At 43.5% G+C, this 19,047-nt stretch overlaps 2 protein-coding genes across 4 annotated transcripts in view; one reads left to right on the top strand and one right to left on the bottom strand.

Moving 5' to 3' along the window:
• The first annotated feature begins 197 nt into the window (after positions 1-197).
• Positions 198-12,375, top strand: esr1 (estrogen receptor 1). 3 transcript variants are annotated; one of them, XM_088403569.1, is made up of 11 exons: positions 198-225; positions 1,017-1,094; positions 2,976-3,401; positions 3,948-4,177; positions 5,235-5,351; positions 6,259-6,419; positions 6,517-6,670; positions 8,372-8,510; positions 9,847-9,980; positions 10,911-11,094; positions 11,480-12,375. In XM_088403569.1, the coding sequence occupies exons 2-11, from the start codon at positions 1,027-1,029 to the stop codon at positions 11,754-11,756; spliced, it is 1,890 nt and encodes a 629-aa protein (XP_088259695.1). In that variant the 5' UTR covers positions 198-225; positions 1,017-1,026; the 3' UTR covers positions 11,757-12,375. The 3 variants fall into 3 exon arrangements, with proteins under 3 accessions (XP_088259695.1, XP_088259696.1, XP_088259693.1); XM_088403570.1 differs by lacking the exon at positions 198-225 and having other exon boundaries at positions 1,004-1,094; positions 5,235-5,348; XM_088403567.1 differs by lacking the exon at positions 198-225 and having other exon boundaries at positions 1,005-1,094.
• Positions 12,376-13,548: 1,173 nt separating this feature from the next.
• The window catches only part of syne1a (spectrin repeat containing, nuclear envelope 1a), a 109,428-nt gene continuing 103,929 nt past the window's right edge, over positions 13,549-19,047 (bottom strand). Inside the window, exons 143-149 of the mRNA XM_088404054.1 lie at positions 18,284-18,495; positions 18,013-18,219; positions 17,696-17,824; positions 17,389-17,613; positions 17,209-17,310; positions 16,012-16,070; positions 13,549-14,060 (exon numbers count right to left, since the gene is read on the bottom strand). Coding sequence (XP_088260180.1) covers positions 13,781-14,060; positions 16,012-16,070; positions 17,209-17,310; positions 17,389-17,613; positions 17,696-17,824; positions 18,013-18,219; positions 18,284-18,495 — 1,214 coding nt within the window. The 3' untranslated portion in view covers positions 13,549-13,780. The remainder of the gene's footprint in view (positions 14,061-16,011; positions 16,071-17,208; positions 17,311-17,388; positions 17,614-17,695; positions 17,825-18,012; positions 18,220-18,283; positions 18,496-19,047) is intronic.

A 19,047-nucleotide genomic window follows, 5' to 3' on the forward strand; every position in this document is an offset into this window, starting at 1 on the left:
CTAATACGACTTAATTCCGTCCCCCTCTGGGGAAATGCAATGAAATCTATATATCATCATCAGGACTACTTGTTTTCCACTTGACCTGACATGTTCTGAAAATGGGGCTGTTTACTCAAGAAAGAGATGGGAGAATGAAGCCTGTGCCAAACGCTGAGCTCTTCCTCTCTCGCCGGAGCTCTGCAGTTGCTTTCAACGCTCGCATTAGGACGACGTGGCTGACAGGTAAGCGGGCATGCAAATAAACACGTTTTAATTCAAGCGCCCCGTTGTTGTTGTTGTTTTTTTTTAAATCTCTCGCAGGGTTGATGTAGCAGCCGCGTTACGGCTTGTTAGCAGTTTTCGTCAGCGCAAGGTTTTTTCTTTACCTTGACATGTGGTCCCGAAACATGCAAGGACTCCTCGCACGTGCAATTTCAAGTCTTTTATTGGCGTGGGTACGAAAAGTACTATCACTTTGTTTGCTCTGTTTCTGTTGTAGAGTAGTCACATGGTGTCATCTACTCGTCCAAAGTGAGCTGTACCCTTGTGCAGTATTTTGAATCATTTATGGATTATTTTCTTCCACATCACTCTGGCAGTATTTGAGTCAATGTATGCACATGTGAGCCACACTTTTAGTAGTGTGATAACTAAATAGATGTGCCATTTTGAATTTTGACATGTTATCATCTGAATAAAATTTCAGCTCCCTGGTGCCTTGTCTCAATGCTTTCCATTTGATGTGAAATGCTTTTGATGTAAAGATCAAAAGATTGGACAAAATCTGCATAAGGGTTAATGTCGTGAAAGGATGATGAAAAGAAAATAGTCAGTATCTCTTTGATTCCATCATCGGGAGTGGATTGTGTAATTACTGGCTGCTGAAATGAGATTTGACCTCCTGCGTTGTTTGCTGTGTTATGGTGACCTGGCATTCAAAACGCACCGCCTCCATCGATTTGACTGCATCTTTTTAATTTGTTTACCCCCTTTTTTTTTCTGGTCCGCCGCAATGTTTCCACTTTGCCCAGCAGGTCCAGCTGAATGAGCGCGAGTCGGAGGGATGAAGGAAGCGAGCCGAGCGGCAGAGAGGACGCTTGCCATCTAAAAAGGTGAGCGGCTTTTTGTTGTCGCTTTTAGGCTGTTTCGGTTTTAACGCCGTCATTATTGTTCACGCTGTGGTTTGGTTTACCGGAGTCTCAGGCGTGTTCAATAACGCGGCCGCTTGCACGTAAATGACACAGGTCGGCTAAATGAACCGTGAATATTCCGAGAGCGTCCTCACCAGCTTAAAAAAAAAAAACGGCGGAAGAGGAAATGCGGTGGCGTGGGATGGGACACTCAAGTTGTACGGGAAGCACTACTTCCACTTTGTCCAGCTTTGTGTATTTTTTTTTCTTTCCTTCCCTACTAGCCATCCCTCCTACACATTGGAGGGAAGGATGTTGGGAGTTGTTTTCTGGGGGGTCCGACTGGAGAGAGTTTATGGAGAAACAGTGATGAAAAGCAGTGATGGGCAACTGCTGGCACGTGGGCCGCATGTGACTCAAGCTCACGCTTAAAAAGTGATCCCCCCCCCCCAAAAAAAATTGGGCAGGGGTGAGGGGGGAAACATGTCTTTTCTACTATATCATCATACTATATTAGTTTCTTGTTTGTTTTTAATGGTGTTTTTCTTTTGTTTTTTTTGGGGGGAGGGCAATCTTAAAGTTTTTGTGGGAAGCACATATTAAAGGTTTACTACCTTTTTTTTAAGATCCATACAAGTATTGACTCTTTCAGTACCAAGTACCGACACTTGTTTTTGTGTTATATTTAACACAATACAAAAAAAAAAGTGAACACAGACCTTTCTTTCCGAAATGCAGACGTGCCAACTGCCATATTATAGCGTTAATTACTACCGGGAGAAATTAAAGGGATATCATACTCATTAAGTTATTTTCAGCAGTGAAAAGTTTTACTTTCATTAATTTAAAGAGATAGTGTGTAAGAGTTAGGCCGTTTTTCATTACAGACAGCAGGGGGTGCTGCAGGTACCGCATTTACCATTGTGCATAACTAAAACAAACATACACAGTCCTCCTCCGGCTGTGGTAGCGATAACAGACATGGCAGCCTCCGGAGGAGTGCCACCCCCCACGTAATATAATTTCATGATAACGACACCTATGAGTATTTCTAAGACATGCTGTTGGTCTTTAAGAACATTCATTTGCTAATTTTTGAAATTTACAATCATTTAATGTATTCCTTTTTAATTAAAATCTTACGCACTGTCCCTTTAAGTGATGACAAAATTATTTTGTCATGTACAACTTATTCCTTTAAAAACAAATTTTGCCACTTGCTGTTGACTGAAAATGACTTCTAAGGTGCTCAGGGCTCATGTAAAACAACCAATCACGGCTCACCTTTGCTCATGTGACATTTGCAAGCAAAGCACATATGTCATTTTCAGTTGACAGAAAGTGGAAAAATGTGCTTTGAAGGGAACTAAATTACAGATGAAGAATTTAGTTGAACTAATTATAGACAAAAAATGAACTTGTTCCTGCTGAAAATGGTTACCTAAGTGTATGTCGGATTTTTTTGCCCCAGCCACAGCAAACCCCGGCACCTTAAAAAAATCATGGTTCACGGCCTAATACTGATACCTCATATTGGTACTTGCCGAATTCACATCATTTTTTCCCCATTTTTTGAAATGAATTTCCATAGCTGTTAATGTCCTGGATTTTTGCCAGAATGCATTTTGCCAATGTCTAAAATGGCCTTTTTGGTTAAGAAGTGGCCCCCTCCATCATTTGCCCATCCTTGAGGAAAAGCGACAAAAAGAGTATCACATCTGTCTTTGTGCGAGAGACAGTTGAACAGGAGAGAGAGCGCCACTCGTTCCTGCCCCCCCCCCCCCCCCTCCCTCCCCCCGCCAAGGAGAGAGCAAGTCTAAATCATGTTGCTTATCAGTACTGTTGTGCTGTGATGTTGCTCAGGCAGAGCCCCGCAAAGAGCAGGAAACCTTGCGGACCGCCGCCGGGACCCGACATCCGCCCGGCCGCCCCAGAGCTGGAGAACCTGTCCCCGCCGCGCCCGTCGACCCCGCCTCGCGCCCCCCTCAGCGGCATGTACCCCGAAGAGAACAGGGGGTCGGGCGGGGTTGCCACGGTGGACTTCCTGGAGGGGACGTATGACTACGCCTCCCCGACTCCGGCCCCCACGCCGCTCTACACCCACCCCGTGCCGAGCTACTACTCGGCACCCCTGGAGACCCACGGATCGCCCTCGGACGGTACCCTCCAGTCGCTGGGCAGCGGGCCCACCAGTCCCCTCGTGTTTGTGCCCACCAGCCCGCGACTCAGTCCGTTCATGCACCCCCCCGGCCATCACTATCTGGAGACCACTTCAACGCCCATCTACAGGTGAGACACGACCCTCTTCAACTTTCATTGTCTGTCAAGTTCTTTGTCTGTTCCGGCATATATTGGGTGGGAGGTGACCCCGCCTCCCCCCGCCAACTCTGATTGCCGTTTGCTGATTATGCAACTCAAAACGAGCCATACAACAGTTGACTCTCCGTTTTGAAAATCGAGTGTTTTTATCTTGTTAGCCGAAGGACGGCTTGTGAAAAAAAAACATAATGTAAACAGCGGGCGACCCCGGCAGTTGTACACAAACACTAATTACCAAATGTGACAGCACTGTTAGTTTAATCTTTGACTTGATTCAAAACATGGCCACTATCATTGCCGACGGGACGGAGCTGCTTACTAATTCCAGAGATTAAGCAGTAGTCCGAGGACCTTGAGCCAGGGACGACACGTAAGAGTGCCGCCGCATTGTTTCCGTATTGTGTAAAAATAAAATAGTAAACTGATTTTACATTGACGTAGGCATTATCTTTGCGTGGGATGCGGCCGCGTCTCGTAAACAAACAAGCACATCAAGGCGTGTCATACCTATGGCAGATCCAGCGAGACGGTCAGTCAACAGCAGGTGTCCAGGGACGACCAGTGCGGCACTAGTGACGAGACGTATGTCTTGGGGGGCTCGGAGGTCGCGGCCGCCGCCATCGGGGTCTTCGAGATGGCCAAGGAGACGCGCTTCTGTGCCGTGTGCAGCGACTACGCCTCGGGCTACCACTACGGGGTGTGGTCCTGCGAGGGATGCAAGGCCTTCTTTAAGAGGAGCATTCAAGGTACGCGCAACTTTATGCAAAGTACTTGATGAGTAAAAGCGCTTCTGATTATTCATGTTGCATAATGTCAAATTTCGCGCAAACTACACCAAAATGGCTTTACGGATTAACTACACTATTTTTCACTACTTCGTTGCTAGTGATTATTGTGAAGGGCTGCCTGTTTGATACTGTATTTGTCAAGTGTGTTTTTCAACTATTAGGTGGAGAAGAGAGTCTTGTTCAGCTAATCTATGAAATTCAGGTTTGCCACCCACTATAATGACAGATGGCTGTAGATGGTGGTGGCCCATCGTTTTGGATTTCAGATCGGCACAGGTTTTGAGTTGAAATGAAAGACTAGGGGTCAATCTCGGCTCATCTTGTTAATCAGGAGGGCGGGGAATGCCAACAAGATGAACGGGTTTAAAGAGATAGTGCACTTATTTTGCTATTTAGAGCAGTAAAATAATAGTTACGTTCAATTAAATTTATCTATACGGTAATTATTTTGATAACTGGTGGGTCACCTGGTGGGTTTGACCAAGCTGATTTTGATTTCCATAAAACTTGGGGAGAACTTGTTGATAGTGATGGAACAAAAGGACATCTAAAATTTTAGCAGGGTTTCGGGAGTGAAGGCCAGGCGAAATCTCACATTTTCGGCACTGACTAAATGTATTATGTTTTTATTAGTTAATTAACTATTCATTTCGTTGACCAAAGACTGTTTATTTTATTCGACAAAAACCATCTTCCTTATCAGCCAAGAAACTTTTAACTAAGATTAAAGGACAATTTCTTCACTTTTTATTGTCGTTGACCAAAAGCTCCATCTGCTCTGTGTGGCTTAGTCATGTTTGTGACGCCATATTGATGCAAAGAACGGTCAGAGAAACCAATAGTCTCCATGGCGATGACAAAGCCGAGGATGCCACCTTTTAATTTCCTCCATCACAGATCCATTTAAAATGGGAATGGAGTGTTCCTGGACACTAAATAACCTCAATGTGAACTGAACGCGGGAGCAAGGCCCCTTCTAGAATGTAATGGATTTTTTTTTTCTTCCTATTTTCAGGTCACAATGACTACGTGTGCCCGGCAACCAATCAGTGTACTATTGACAGGAATCGCAGGAAGAGCTGCCAAGCGTGCCGGCTAAGGAAGTGTTATGAAGTGGGCATGATGAAAGGTGGTAGGCAGGAACATCCAAAAACTCTTCTTACTTTTCTATATGAACCTGATTAAAGTCCATTTGCTGCCTAGTAGGAGAGGCCTCGACTGCCAAAGCCTCAAATATGTGCATCCACTGGCATTCTTGAGGCTAAGTTTAACTTTAACCTTGAAGGGATTTCCTCTTAAGGAGTACGAGCTCTGATTAGTGCACACCCACACTTTTGTTTTCATACTTCTTGAATCTCTTAAACTATGTGCTGGAGCCTGCTGACTTCTATGGCAAGACTATGTCATCCACTCTGCATCTATTCAATGAGTAGGAATCAATGGAGCTCTAGTATTAGATGGTGCCAGACAAAAGTTTGGAAACACTTTCAAATTGAAATGCTCTCGGACACATGAGGAGGTCGAGAAATTCAGACGGTTAATTATTGAAAATGCGCAGCTGTGAAATGCATAATCATTCCAGGTCATGAAGCGTCATCCAAAGCTGACATTTTGGTTTGAAAAACATCTTGCAGAAAGGAACGAGCAAGCGCACAACAGTGTTGAGCGAGCTCAGCGGGTCACATGCAAGGAACCCATCCCCGTTCCACATAATGTAACTGCTTTCAAACTGTGCAGGGAAGTCGTTTATAACATCCAAGTGGCAGCCGCTAAGACGCCTCACTTCAGTGCATCTGAGACTCTTTCCGTGCCTCGGTAGGTGCTGCTGTTTTGGATAGCAACGGAGTTCAAATGGGTTTAGTGGTTAACTCTTTCATGTTCGTTTGTGAACTATATTGTCTGTGAGCTCAAATTATTACACTTGTCATCTGTTTTTCTCTGTAGGAAAGAAGTAGGTGTCTCCTGTGTGTTACAAGAGTGGAGGCCACTATTAGCCTGTAGTGCGTTTTATTTTGGCATAACACTGCTGTTTCCACAAGGTGTGCGCAAAGACCGTGGTCGCATTACACGCCGTGACAAGCGGCGGACCGGCGCCGCGGAGAAGTCGACCAAAGAGAGCGGGAGGAAGCAGTGCGCCGGCGGCGGCGGCGGAAGTGCCGGTGTGGGAAGAACGTCGGTGACGGACATCCCACCTGACCAGGTTCTGAATCACACATACAGAAACTTCAAAATCGAACACTTCAAAAGATGGAGTCTTCATTCAATTTGAAGAATGTGTCTCTCTTCTGCTTCGTCAGGTGCTTCTCCTGCTGCAGGGGGCCGAACCCCCGATATTATGTTCCAGACAGAAGCTGAGCCGACCCTACACAGAGGTCACCATGATGACCTTGCTCACCAGTATGGCTGACAAGGAGCTGGTCCACATGATTGCCTGGGCCAAGAAGCTGCCAGGTAGCGCCCCATAAAAGTACCTATGAGTCCAGAAATGCGAACCGGAAATACATAACCTGATTATAATTATTTCAGTATACGTTGATGCATTCAGAAAGAATTTTTTCAAGGTGCGAGCTGTCCTTTGATTTTTTTATTTTAACTTGTGAACAAAAACTAGGCGCAACGTATGGCCAGGTCACTTCACAACTAGCAGCAGTTTGGCAGTGAGTAATTTTTCAAACTGTTTAGTGCCCCTCAGTTGTAGTATACTCTCCAATTAAACATAAACTGAAGCGAATCAAACATTGCATATTAAATCTAATATAACCAAATAAGGTTGCTTTAAAGTTTGCTAGCTTAATGTTATCAGCCCATCACGTAATGGTAAAACTTCGACGTGTTAGTGAAAGGTATGTCTTTGGCAATGTTGCGACGTTTGAACACAAACAGTGCAGCAACACACGTAGACTGATAATATAGTGTGGGAAGCCTCACAGGCATATATTTTTGTCAACTGATATACTGTAATACAATGTAAGAAGAACCACAAGCATGTATCTTTTTTGCAAAAAAAAAAAAAAAAAACTCAAAACTCTCCATTATTTCAGTCGACCATTAGGATTTTGATCAAAGTAATAATCCAATAAACATTATCTAAAGGTTTGATTCATTAGAAAAAAGCAATTTGTGTGCAAAATGTTTAAACAACAATGCACACTGATTTATAATCCGTTTTGACATAAACCTATTCACAGCCTGTGAAAAAAATTGCTTAAATACCACAGTTTAAACGGTTAATATCGATTGTGAACTTTTATTATTATTATATTTTAAGAAAAGTTGAATTAATTCGATTACCTAGCCTTACTGCAAATTGTTGCATGATTTAATGTAGTTCAGTGAAACTTGTCTGTTTGTCTGCATAACTTGGACAAGTCAGGAGTATAAGCAGCCCTAACTGGTAATTCTTTATGTTTATTATGACGCACATTTTGAGTGCTATCATGCTAATATTATATTTTTTAAAAACGTGTGTGACGTGGCATTTGATTGGCCGCACAGGCGTGATCTCGGCACTTTCAGCGGACATGCCTACGGTGCTTGATTTTTCATGATTTCAATTGTACATGGCTATTATTTCAAATTCAGATTTGTCAGCCAGACTGCTTCAGTTGACTGCCACTCCCACTTGATGTAAAGGCCCCCCTGTATTTGAATCAACAAGCGTTTCAGGCCAACCTCCGAATTTGAAAACAAATAAAAGGACACCTCGGGATGACAAAAAGGGGGCGTGACACCCGTAGCAAACACAGAGCTATTACAGTGCCGCTAATTAAAGTCATCACCTTTGCGAGGGCCCAAATGGACCACGTGTCACCCTTGGCTCTCTTAAGTGAGCAAATTCCAATTTGAGGCATTACCATCTCGCGTGGCACCAAAAGGTTTAGTTTTAATTGCAAATCAGGGGACAGCAATGGTAATCGCGCATCACATGAGCCGTCTGAATCCACATGGTTTTATTTTGCAAGACAACAACAGCAGCAGCGTGCATATTTTGTGTCGCGCGAGTAGGCGGAAGCCGCTAAATGCTCTTAATGACGGTGATTAATCATCCGCCGCCGAAGCTTATCTGTGTTTGGTCTGGACGCGAAGCGTGAGTCACGGCCACGCAGCGAGTGTCAAGTGTGCTGTACGTGTGTCACGTGACTTTGTGCTCAGGCTTCCTCCAGCTGTCCCTGCACGACCAGGTGCAGCTGCTGGAGAGCTCCTGGCTGGAGGTGCTGATGATCGGACTCATCTGGAGGTCCGTCCACTGTCCGGGCAAGCTCATCTTTGCTCAGGACCTCATTCTGGACAGGTAAAAGAGGAGAGGAGCGCTGGCCTACTTCTGTGCCGCGTCTCCATCACACTCTCTCGCACACCTCGAGAGTGACACATCAGCATTGTAGATTTTCCATTTCGCACCTTGGCGGCCATTGTGCCATCCCGACACGTCTCGTCATACAGTGCGGTACAGTGAAAGACTAATTATGTGTCCCCCGCGGTGAAGAGAGGACCCCTCCCGCCGCATCATTATGGAGCCTCGCTGACAAGCGGGACAGATGTAATCAAAGGCTCAATGCACAGAATGATAGAAAATGAATAGCGACGGAGAGAGGGAGAGTTGAGAGGATGAGGAAATAGCCCCTTCAGGCCCGCCGCCCGTTTTCCGAGTAAACAACCTGACCAATCATCACTTCTACCTTTGGGGGGGAAAAAAGACAGTATGACAGATGAAGCCGAGGCAGACGGTGCTTTTAGCTTGCTGCGCCTGATGGTCCCATTTGATCGGGGAATGTATTAGTGTATTATCTGTAAAAAGCTAGCCCCTGCTGTAAGTGTCCTGCCAGATTGGACGTGATGACTAAAATGCAGCGGGTCAGGGTGGGCGCATTCCCTTAGCTGCACCACCACCACCACCACCACGCGACGTCCCGTCACTCGCCTGCTTTGGCCAAAAGTCGAGAACGGAAGCCATTGGCTCCATTAGCTCCTCTGGAGATGAGACTTAGATACCTGAAGATTATTCTCACGTACATACATATACTGTATATGTACATTTAACGACAGTTTTGCAGAACAAGTGCAACAATTTTTTACTCAGCCTGTTTTTTTAGAAATTGATCAGCAGGAACAGCAATTGTGTCAAAATGCCAGAATCGAAGTGTGCAGTCATTAACATCTAATAAACTGCCTTTGAAAAGCCATCCGCAGGCAAACAAGTGTCGATAAACATTAATTTGACTTAGATTTAAAGGCTCCTTCGCAGCACGTTAGTTTCCTTCTCGAGAGCTCTCCTCATATATTTTGGTGTGCCAGCTGAAAAAGCCCATCTGAGTCAGCATGGTGTTTTAAAATGTGATCAGAAGGAACGGCAACTGCCTCAGTTTGTCAAAGTGTAGAGACTCATTTATGTACTGAAATCACTTGAGGGCTCATTCCAGCCCGAGTATGCATGTTCCTCATTTGACCCATTTACTGCCATTGACGACTATAAACGTCTACTTTTACTGCTTTGGCACCACTGAAAGTTATACCGTGCCCTGTAAGCTAACGAAATGGCCCATGATGCCGTCATTGATATGAACAGAGAAGGTCATTCTTGACCACTCCAAGGATGAGTCGTTGGCGCAATGTTTGTTTGCGCTGTGCAGGAGTGAAGGCGACTGCGTGGAAGGCATGGCCGAGATCTTCGACATGCTGCTGGCCACCGCCTCCCGTTTCCGCATGCTGCGACTAAAGCCCGAGGAGTTCGTCTGCCTCAAAGCGATCATCTTGCTCAACTCAGGTGAGCTGAGAGCTTTCATTTAAATCCGTCCCAAACCTGGCGCCGGATGCATCTCGTTGAAAACACGTGTCCCTTGTTGATTGTTTGTGCTTCCGAGAGTGGATGCGTCCCAACGACACCCACGGACTCGTAGCGCCAAGCGCGAACACGGTGTCCCGGAAAGGTCCGTCGGCGCTGGCGAGGCCGACAAGGGTTGCCACGGCAACACGCGGCAGCGCGCGTAGAGGCCGAGCTCGCTCAAAAGACGAAGCTATTCGGGAGGAACGGGAAAGCGAAAATACCAAAGAGATGACGCTGGCGACTCAGCTGCATGAGCCGGATGGACTTGTGATTGCTGCGTGGGCATCCAGACCTTCACTCGCGACCTTTTATATAAACTTTCCTGCACTCTTTCCTCAAATACGCCACATAGGCAATGTGACCCAATAAGAAGTGACTGGGTGCATCATTCACTTAAGGGGAACATATAACGTCTTTTTTCACACAATTTAAGACTGAGCCACTCGGTTATTAAACTTCATGAAACAAACACCCAACTAAAACTAAAATTGATGAAGCAAATTGAAAAATACACTTAGAAAATGAAAAGGAAACATTCTCAAAACTTATTAAAAGTAACTGAATTTGAAAAACAAGTCAGAAAAAGTCCAAAAACTAGCACTGATGATCATTCACCATACAAAATCTATCTAGGGATGATAACTTATTAGTTCTGTGCAGTTTGCCTCAATTCTAGACATTTTCCTGCATTTCTACATATTTGTCGTCATCTAAAACCTACACCGACAGCATGCAAAATGGTAATCGGAAACTCATTGTGTGGCAAGTGGCATTCAAAATGGACGGCTGGCCTTCAAAGAAGGGAAAATCTCCCTGTCATCTTCAAGAAGGCAGGGAGCTGACTGGTTTCATGTTTTCGTCTCCATTAAGGCGCCTTTGCATTCTGCACGGGCACCATGGAGCCGCTCCATGACGGCGCGGCGGTGCAGGGCATGCTGGACACCATCACGGACGCCCTCATACATCACATCAGCCTATCAGGATGCTCAGTGCAGCAGCAGGCCAGGCGCCAGGCCCAGCTGCTCCTCCTCCTCTCTCACATCAGGCATATGAGGTGAAATATAGAACTCAATGACAACTCCATTATTCTGTGCAATATTGGCCATTTTTTCGAAAAGTCAAAAGACAAAACTGGAGTTTTGATGCTCGCTAATGACACACTTTTAGAGTAATAGAAAGCGACAATAATCGAAAAAAAATCTAATCACTTCATAAGAGACTTTTCGTGGACGTCGTCCATGATGGTGGTTCTTTTGTGTTGCAAAAAAAAAAAGACATCCAGAATTAGCTGATGAGTTGGAGAAGGCATGGAGAGCGTTATCAGGAATATATGGCAAATTCCCACTTTTGGCTTATTTGATCTCATACATATTCAATTCCAATTGTTGTGAGCTAAAGTCTTCCTTTAGCATCATGCTAACGTTTGTATGCGCTTGCAGTAACAAAGGCATGGAGCACTTGTACAGCATGAAGTGTAAGAACAAAGTGCCACTGTACGACCTGCTGCTGGAGATGCTGGACGCTCACCGGCTCCATCGTCCCGTCAGAGCCACGCAGATCTGGTCCCAGCCGGAGAGAACGCCACCTAGCGGCAGTAACAGCGCCACCTCCAGTTCAGGAGGCCGCGGTGCCCTCGAGAGCCTGAGCAGAGGGCCTCCGTGTCCGGGCGTGCTGCAGTTCGGTGGCTCTCGCTCTGACTGCGCAGAAATCCTGTGAGACACACGAAAGATCAGTGGTGTACTGGAGCTCATTTGATGATTATTTATACATTTCTGACATCATTTTGACATCGCTCTACGCTCTTAGCTTCACCACTGTTGCTCACACGGCTTCTCCTACGCCAACTGCACTATTTGAAATTCATGGGGGCTTTTTCTTCTTCAGTTTGATTCCCATTCAACCAAAGTGCACTTCCTCTTATCTTGAAGGGACTACTGGGCATTACTTTTGTTTGTTTGCATAATAAGCTGTGATTAATTACATGTCTAATTTCCTGCCAGCTGAGTACCAGCATGTCTGATGTCGAACGTTCCAAACACAATTGCCGGTCTGATCATATTCATCAACCACATATTGATCACAATTGATGTTTGTGTTTGTCCGCCGTGTTGTTGATTAAAAAAAAGAAATCTGTAAATTACACATCTTTGAAATTGAGCCAGTCTTTCAGTAACTAGATTTGTCCACTTGCACCTGTTTTGTAATAATTGTTGATTATTTCCTGTCCAATTGTTTTTTTGATGATTATGTGCAGAATATTCAAACAAAAAAAAATGCTGTCTTTGGAAATTTATTGTATGTAAACATTTACTTGGGAAAAAAAAATAAAAATAATTTTGAGCCATCTCAAAACATTTTGTTCCACTAATAAGTAGGGTTTTCACAAAAATATGATTAATTATAGCATTAGTTTTAGCACTACTTGCAGAACACTTTCTTCTAGAATTTCTTTTAGTTTTTTGCTTTAGTGACACAATAAAGTGTAGTGGGAATTAAATTAACTAAAGTTTGCTTATGGAAGCATTAACGCAATGTTGAAATATGGAAGCACCCCCTCAAAAGGAAAAAAAAAACGGTTAAACTATTAAAAATTGTGTAACCAATATTATTCAGCCGCTCTACCACAACCACTTACCAAAATATCATCGTCTGACTCAGTCCTTGGGGAGGCAGCTTGTCTTCATAGTCAAACACCATAATATTTCTTTTTTTTTTTTTATTAATTGCAAAGAGGATTCAATAATAGCAAACTGTACAAAGATAAATAACGTTTTTCATTTTTTTACATTATCGTGTTTTGTCCTGATAACTCAGGAATCATAATCATCATAATAATAAAAGCAAGTTGTCATTATTATTAGCTTCACAACCAATGATTGTTTGGCTTTGGGGATTTTCAAGTGCATGCGCAAAAAAACACAAAAACACAAAAAAGTTAAATTTTTTAGACAAAATTGGAATCAAACCTAATTTCAACACATTTGCCCCAATTAAATTCCAAACATGGCGGGGACAAGTTAGCCGTTTTGGCTCAAAGGCTTTTCAGTTTGTCAGTGCAGTACCTTTCAAACAGCCAGTGCTTGGACGCTTCTTAACAACAGCAGGAACGTTATTAAGAACGACAGCGAAATTTGTTTAAAAGTGATTAAATTTAAAGTTTAGCGCTAAACAACAAAAATAGACGTAGGTAGCAAATTGGATGACGTAGCATGTCACGGCTAGCTATTAAAGCAGCCGTGACATCCGGGTGTTTGCACCCGGAAGCGAATCAACTGAGTATTTTCACCCCGGAAGTATCGCTCTTGCGTATTTATTTAACGTGTTATTTACCTCCGTAAACGTCAATAATCCAACTTGATGATTTGCTGCACGTTTTTGTTCATATTTTCAAGTAGCTGTTTGTCATTAAAGGTGTATTATGTCTACACGATTGACAAATAATCTTCATAGCTGATTGAACATAATAAATAATAGCAGCACTGGGAATAGTAGACAACTTTGGCTCCCATTGAATGTATATAAATAGTGCTTTGTTCATACATATCGAAAAAAAACCTTCATTGTTATATATACAGTTAACAAAATAAAAAATATTTCATGAAGGTTCATGAGTACTTCTTAAAGGGTTGGTGACAATGATTTCACATCCAGGTCATAATGTTGGAAAAGGGCACATTCACAGGAGTCCTTGGCAAAACGAGGAGAGCGTGTTAAAAAAAAAAAAAGAAGAAAAAAAGAATCTAAATGGGCGGAGGTCCATTGGTGTAGCGAAGCATGGGGTGGAAGGAGCGAGCAAAGTTGTTGGCGTGGTGGCAGCTATAGTCCTCCTGGCTCATGGGCACCATGCAGGCCAGGGCGATGAGGAGCAGGAGGAGAAGATGCACGGGCAATGCCGCCCGAAGGACCCTCTGCATGTAGGACGGCTGCTTGGAGGAGGGGGAGGACGGCGACGAGATGCCGTCTGAAAGGTCAGAACGGGAGGAAACGTAGCCAGCGGCGCCGGTGGGTGACCTCCTGCGGCTGAGAGGGAGGATACGCAGAAAAAAAAAAAAAAAAGGAGTCAAGCACTCGAGTGTTTGCAAAGCATTGCTGTGGGCAGTAAACTTGTTTCAATTGAGGTATTTGTGCACCAAAATAACATTTTTCTCCTATCTCTTAAATACTTTAGACAGTTCGTTTTAGCGAATGACCACCTGAGAGACGACACAAGATCTGCTTTTTAAACATCCTGCTCACATCTTTTTAACAATACTTTCATCATTATGATCTATGGGAAAAGGGATAACAAATAACATTTAACAATTATAATAACGATAATTCTTATTACTTTACTGACCAAAGTTGTACACAAAACAAACACACGTACACGTGACAAGCAGACACAAACATTCATTGTTACAAACCACAAAGAAGTAAAGCACAAGCGTCACACATGGAAGAAAAGCCGGTGAGAGGTTGTCGTGTTTGAGGGCTCAACGTCATGTGTACTCATTATACAGACGCAAGCAGCGGTGATGCTACAAATGTCTGTCTGGATACTTCCTCTTGTTAGTGCTACAAATCACAAGGAGGAACGGCGTGTTCTTACCGCTACCATCAGCTCACCCACCCACGCACGCACACACACGCACGCTGTGACACATGCCTCTGATATGCGCAACATGGTGCGTCTGCATTATACTATCTTCAAATTGTTATGCCGATAAGTGTTGATATGCTGGCTCAATATTTCGGGCCTGCCGCCTTCTTTTCGATTAAAGGAGACATATTCTGGTCAAATAGTTTAAACAAAGGTGATTACAATGAGGTGACTAAGTAGTTTAGAAGGCAGAAATGAATCTGCACCTTCTTACCTTCGTGGATAAGGCTTACTCAAACTATTTTCAATGAGTAGTGTCTGAAAACTAGAGACATTAAACAGCATTATTTGATAAAACGAATCAATAAATAACTTGACTACAGAACTGGAGGGTAAAGTTGACCTAGTCGGGTCAGTCATTACACATCACCTTACAAATATCACGCTAAAATAAAGGAAAGAACTTCCAAAAAACTAGGGCTGAATGATCTGAGAATATAGCCTGTCACAATCAATCTACTGCATACTGGCTCAGTTTTAGGTGTTTAAAGTTTAACCAGGAGGGGGCAGTCAAGTGCAAAATTTCCCCAGACTTCTTATAAAGAAGAAGAACGGGAAGTTATTGACCTCGTGTAAGCTAACAGGAAGCTCCACTCTTAATTGTACTCATGAAATGTTGTTTTGACAAAAAAGAAAAAAAGCCTAATATGCCTCCTTTAACCTCTGGGTGTCAACGGTGAAAGTTTGCCATCAAATGAATTCCGTTTGCAAGCAGATAGGGATGAACACTCGGTGCGGTTTTTAATCTCGTCCCGTTTTGACAATCTATCGGAATTTTTAGGTTTTTTTCATGCTTTTTATTATGTTTCCAGATATGGCCAGAATCGGGTGGAAATTGACACGGAGGGGTCAATGTTAATTTTAGAAGCAAAAGATGCTATATGAGGAGCGTCATTAGAATTTGAGGACATTTGAGTGAAATCTAACGGAAGGGAGTAAGGAAAGCGGAACGGAAGGTGGGAGTTAAAGAAGAAATGCATCCTGCTAAGAATGAGAGGAAACATTAAGGGAAACAAAACAAGTGAAAAATAGACGTCGCCATCCAATGGGCCGGGGAGGCGACATTGGGGTACGAGCAGCAAAGAGAAGCAGTGAAAGAAAACATTCAATGGCGAAAAGGGAAGAGCCTGACAGGAGGCTACTCCCTGATCGCTGATGAGCTGGTCACATGACCTCTAGAAAAAGCGGGACACTGCGGAACGCCATTACTTCAAACGTGATTAAATCTAGTGAAACGTAGTCCGTTTTTTAATTTTTTTTTGGTCTGATTTGCTTCAGGGGTTCCTTCACGGTCTCGTCTTTGTAGAGCTCAAGGAGGGGTGCTCACGGTACCTGTGGCGGGGGCCGCTCTTGGGGGGTCCGGGTTGGGCCTGACTACTTTTGCCTCGGGGCTGAAGGGCGTAATGAGCAGTGAGGAAGGCGTAAAAAAAAGAAAGAAAAGAAATGTTTCAGTCAAGAGGCAAATGAGGACATAAACAAACTCAAAAAGAGTAAAGCCGAAAAACATTTCGGCAGAGAAACGATTATCAACAAAGCGGCAATGTAATAATCAATGATGTGATTGACTGATTGGCTGACAAGAAATCTGGCTTCTCAATTCCTGTTGGAGAAATCTCAAAACGTGCTTTCAAAAAAAGAAAAGCCAGCTTTTCTTGGGCATTTGTTTGCTGAATCAACATGCTGAAAGCATCATCTCAAAAAAAAAAAAAAAAGCAGCAAAACATTAGGAGACTTTTTTGTTTGTTTTGGAAAAAAAAACTTAAAAAAAAATACAATACAAAAAAATGCAAGGAAAATATGTGTTGCATTGCATAAATTCACTCAAAAGATTAACACAACCAAAATAGATGCCATTTCATTCCTACAGTAAAATTGTAAGATTTAATAATTTGAATAAATTAAGATTTGGGGAAAGAAGTCTTATTTTAAAGCAATATTAGCAATTATTAATTTTAAAAGAACTTGAAGTACTGAAAAGAACTTGAAAGTACTTCAAGAAATAACTGTAAAAATATTTGGGCCACACGCCAGACATAAAAAATTACCATACCATAGAGCTGCAATTTTATTTATAAAATATTTTACAATAAATATTTTGCTATGCTTTTGAGAAGAAAAAAGTTGAAATTTTATGTTAAAAAAAAAACATTTGAATTAATTTAAAGCTAAGATATAATTTGACGAAATTATCATTTGTAATATTAAAAAAAAATACTGTTTAACAAAAATACTGTTACAAAATTGAGACAAAAATACTAACATTTACTAACACGATAACCATATCAAGAAATATAACTAGAGTTAAAAAAAAGTTAAAAAAATATTGATACGATTTTTACCAAATAGTAGGCATATAACAGAACAGTATTTTTATGTAATTGTGCGGGAAAACAGCATTTCCACACTTCACTTGCAATATTACATGAAAAAAGTTGTAATATCACAAGAATGAAGCTTCCATCTTGTGAAAGTAAAATTGTACTGTCCTAATATTAAAAAAAAACAAAACAAAACAAAAATAAACATTACCAATGGTCTCAAACTCTGAATGTTTGATTCTGATGCAGCGGAAAGAACAGGAGCAGACACATCGGCGATGTCCGATTTGCCGACAGATAGTGGTAAGAATCCCTGGAAAAAAAAAAAAAAAAGAGTCTAAAATAGCAACAAGTAAAGGACGAGCATCAAAAAAAGTTTCTTTTTCTCCACCTTTTGCTGGCTCAGTCGCTCCTGCAGCTCGTCCAGGTCAGCGTCCACTTGACGCAGCAGCAGCCGAAGCCGGTTCCAGATCACGTGTACCTTCTCCTGCGCCTCCAGGCACTCCCCGCCCGAGGAGCGGCGGAGCGGCGCCGCCGTGCTGACCAGCAGCTGAGTGGACATCTCCTGGAGGGACGACACCTTCTCCTGCGAGTCCAGCAGCTCGCGCTTGATTTGCTGCGCGAGGATGACGATCAAGTTGAGATCCAAAAAGTGTCGGGACCAAACCGGAAGCGGCCAACGTGCGTCGCCGGAGTACCGTGAGCGTCCTGTGATGACATCGTAGTGTTTCCGAGTCCAGGTTCGGGGGGAGGGGCATCACCTCGTTCCTCCTGCGGTCGATGTTCTCCAACCGCAGCAGCAGACCGTGACTCATCTCGTGGAACTCCTGAGGGAAGACATTCTCATTCGTCAAAATGGAAATCTCTACTTCATGGATTTCCGTTACTGCGGTTCTTTTTGGGCTATCCGTCAAACTGAAATTTTCTATTCGCTCTTCCGCCTTCTCTCGGAACGCTGGCCAACGACGGGGCGCTCTAAAGCTACTGTTTTGTCATCTGAGTGTTGGTCCAGCACCTGGCACTGCATGAGCGCTTTCTGCAGCTCCTCCCTCCACTCCTCCAGCGAAGTTCCGAGCCGATCCCAGTGCGCGTTCATCTCCTTCAGCGCGTCCCGCAGCTCCCACGCTTCCTCCGAGTCGGGTTCTGACTGAAGGAAGCTGGCGCTGCTCAAGTTGACGGACAGGACCTCCGATTTGTGGGTTTCCATCCCCTTCTGAAGCTCCTGAGCGCGAAAAGGAAAGCAGATTGAGAAACGATGATGGTTATTTGCATTTGTGAGCACTCACTCTGAGCTTTTTGATCCTCTGCTGGATGACGTGGATGTCCGTGCTGAGCTCCAGTCCTCGCAGCTGGCCCAGTTCGGCCTCGCAGCGACCCAGCCACGCCCGCATCGTCTGCAGGTCCAAGATGAGCTGCTGCCACTGCTGCATGTTCTGCTTGTGCTTGTGCTTGTCACTCAGAGACTGAGCCTGCAGTAGCTCCCAGCGCTCGATCACGCCTGCAAAGACGATATATTACATGTACCACAAATACTTTGTTTCTTTAGAATGCAATTCCACCGCTGGTCACTAGATGGCACCACACTATTAGGTTTTGTTATATGTTTGTTTCTTCTTTTAAAGTTCCTATACGTTTCAAATCGTGTCTACTGCACTATGAATGGTAAGAAGATGATACCTGGGTTTTCTCTGGAACATGAATGATTATTTTCATTTTTTTTAGATCCAGTAAAAGTCAGTCAACCAGAAAAGGCGTTTTGCATTTTGTCTCTCAAGAAATGTTTTTAATTGTTTGAACTGCGGCACATGGAAGTCAAAGTCCCTATATTTGTATGTGTCATTGCATGTGTGCTGTTCCTTGCTTTAGTTTTCTGTTGATAAGTACTCATTTGCATTTAATTAATGTTCACGACCCACAATTAAAATTTCTAGTGTTGACTGGTCCTTGATGATAAAAAGATTGGTTAGAGAATAAGAAACGCATTATGTCAATGGGATGGCCCCACTAAGTTAGTAAGACAAACCTGAGTGTGCATGTGAAGTAAGAGAAA

This window comes from Hippichthys cyanospilos, chromosome 20 (assembly GCF_059441005.1).
Source record: "Hippichthys cyanospilos isolate Australia breed blue-spotted pipefish chromosome 20, RoL_Hcya_1.0, whole genome shotgun sequence".
Taxonomy (NCBI): domain Eukaryota; kingdom Metazoa; phylum Chordata; class Actinopteri; order Syngnathiformes; family Syngnathidae; genus Hippichthys; species Hippichthys cyanospilos.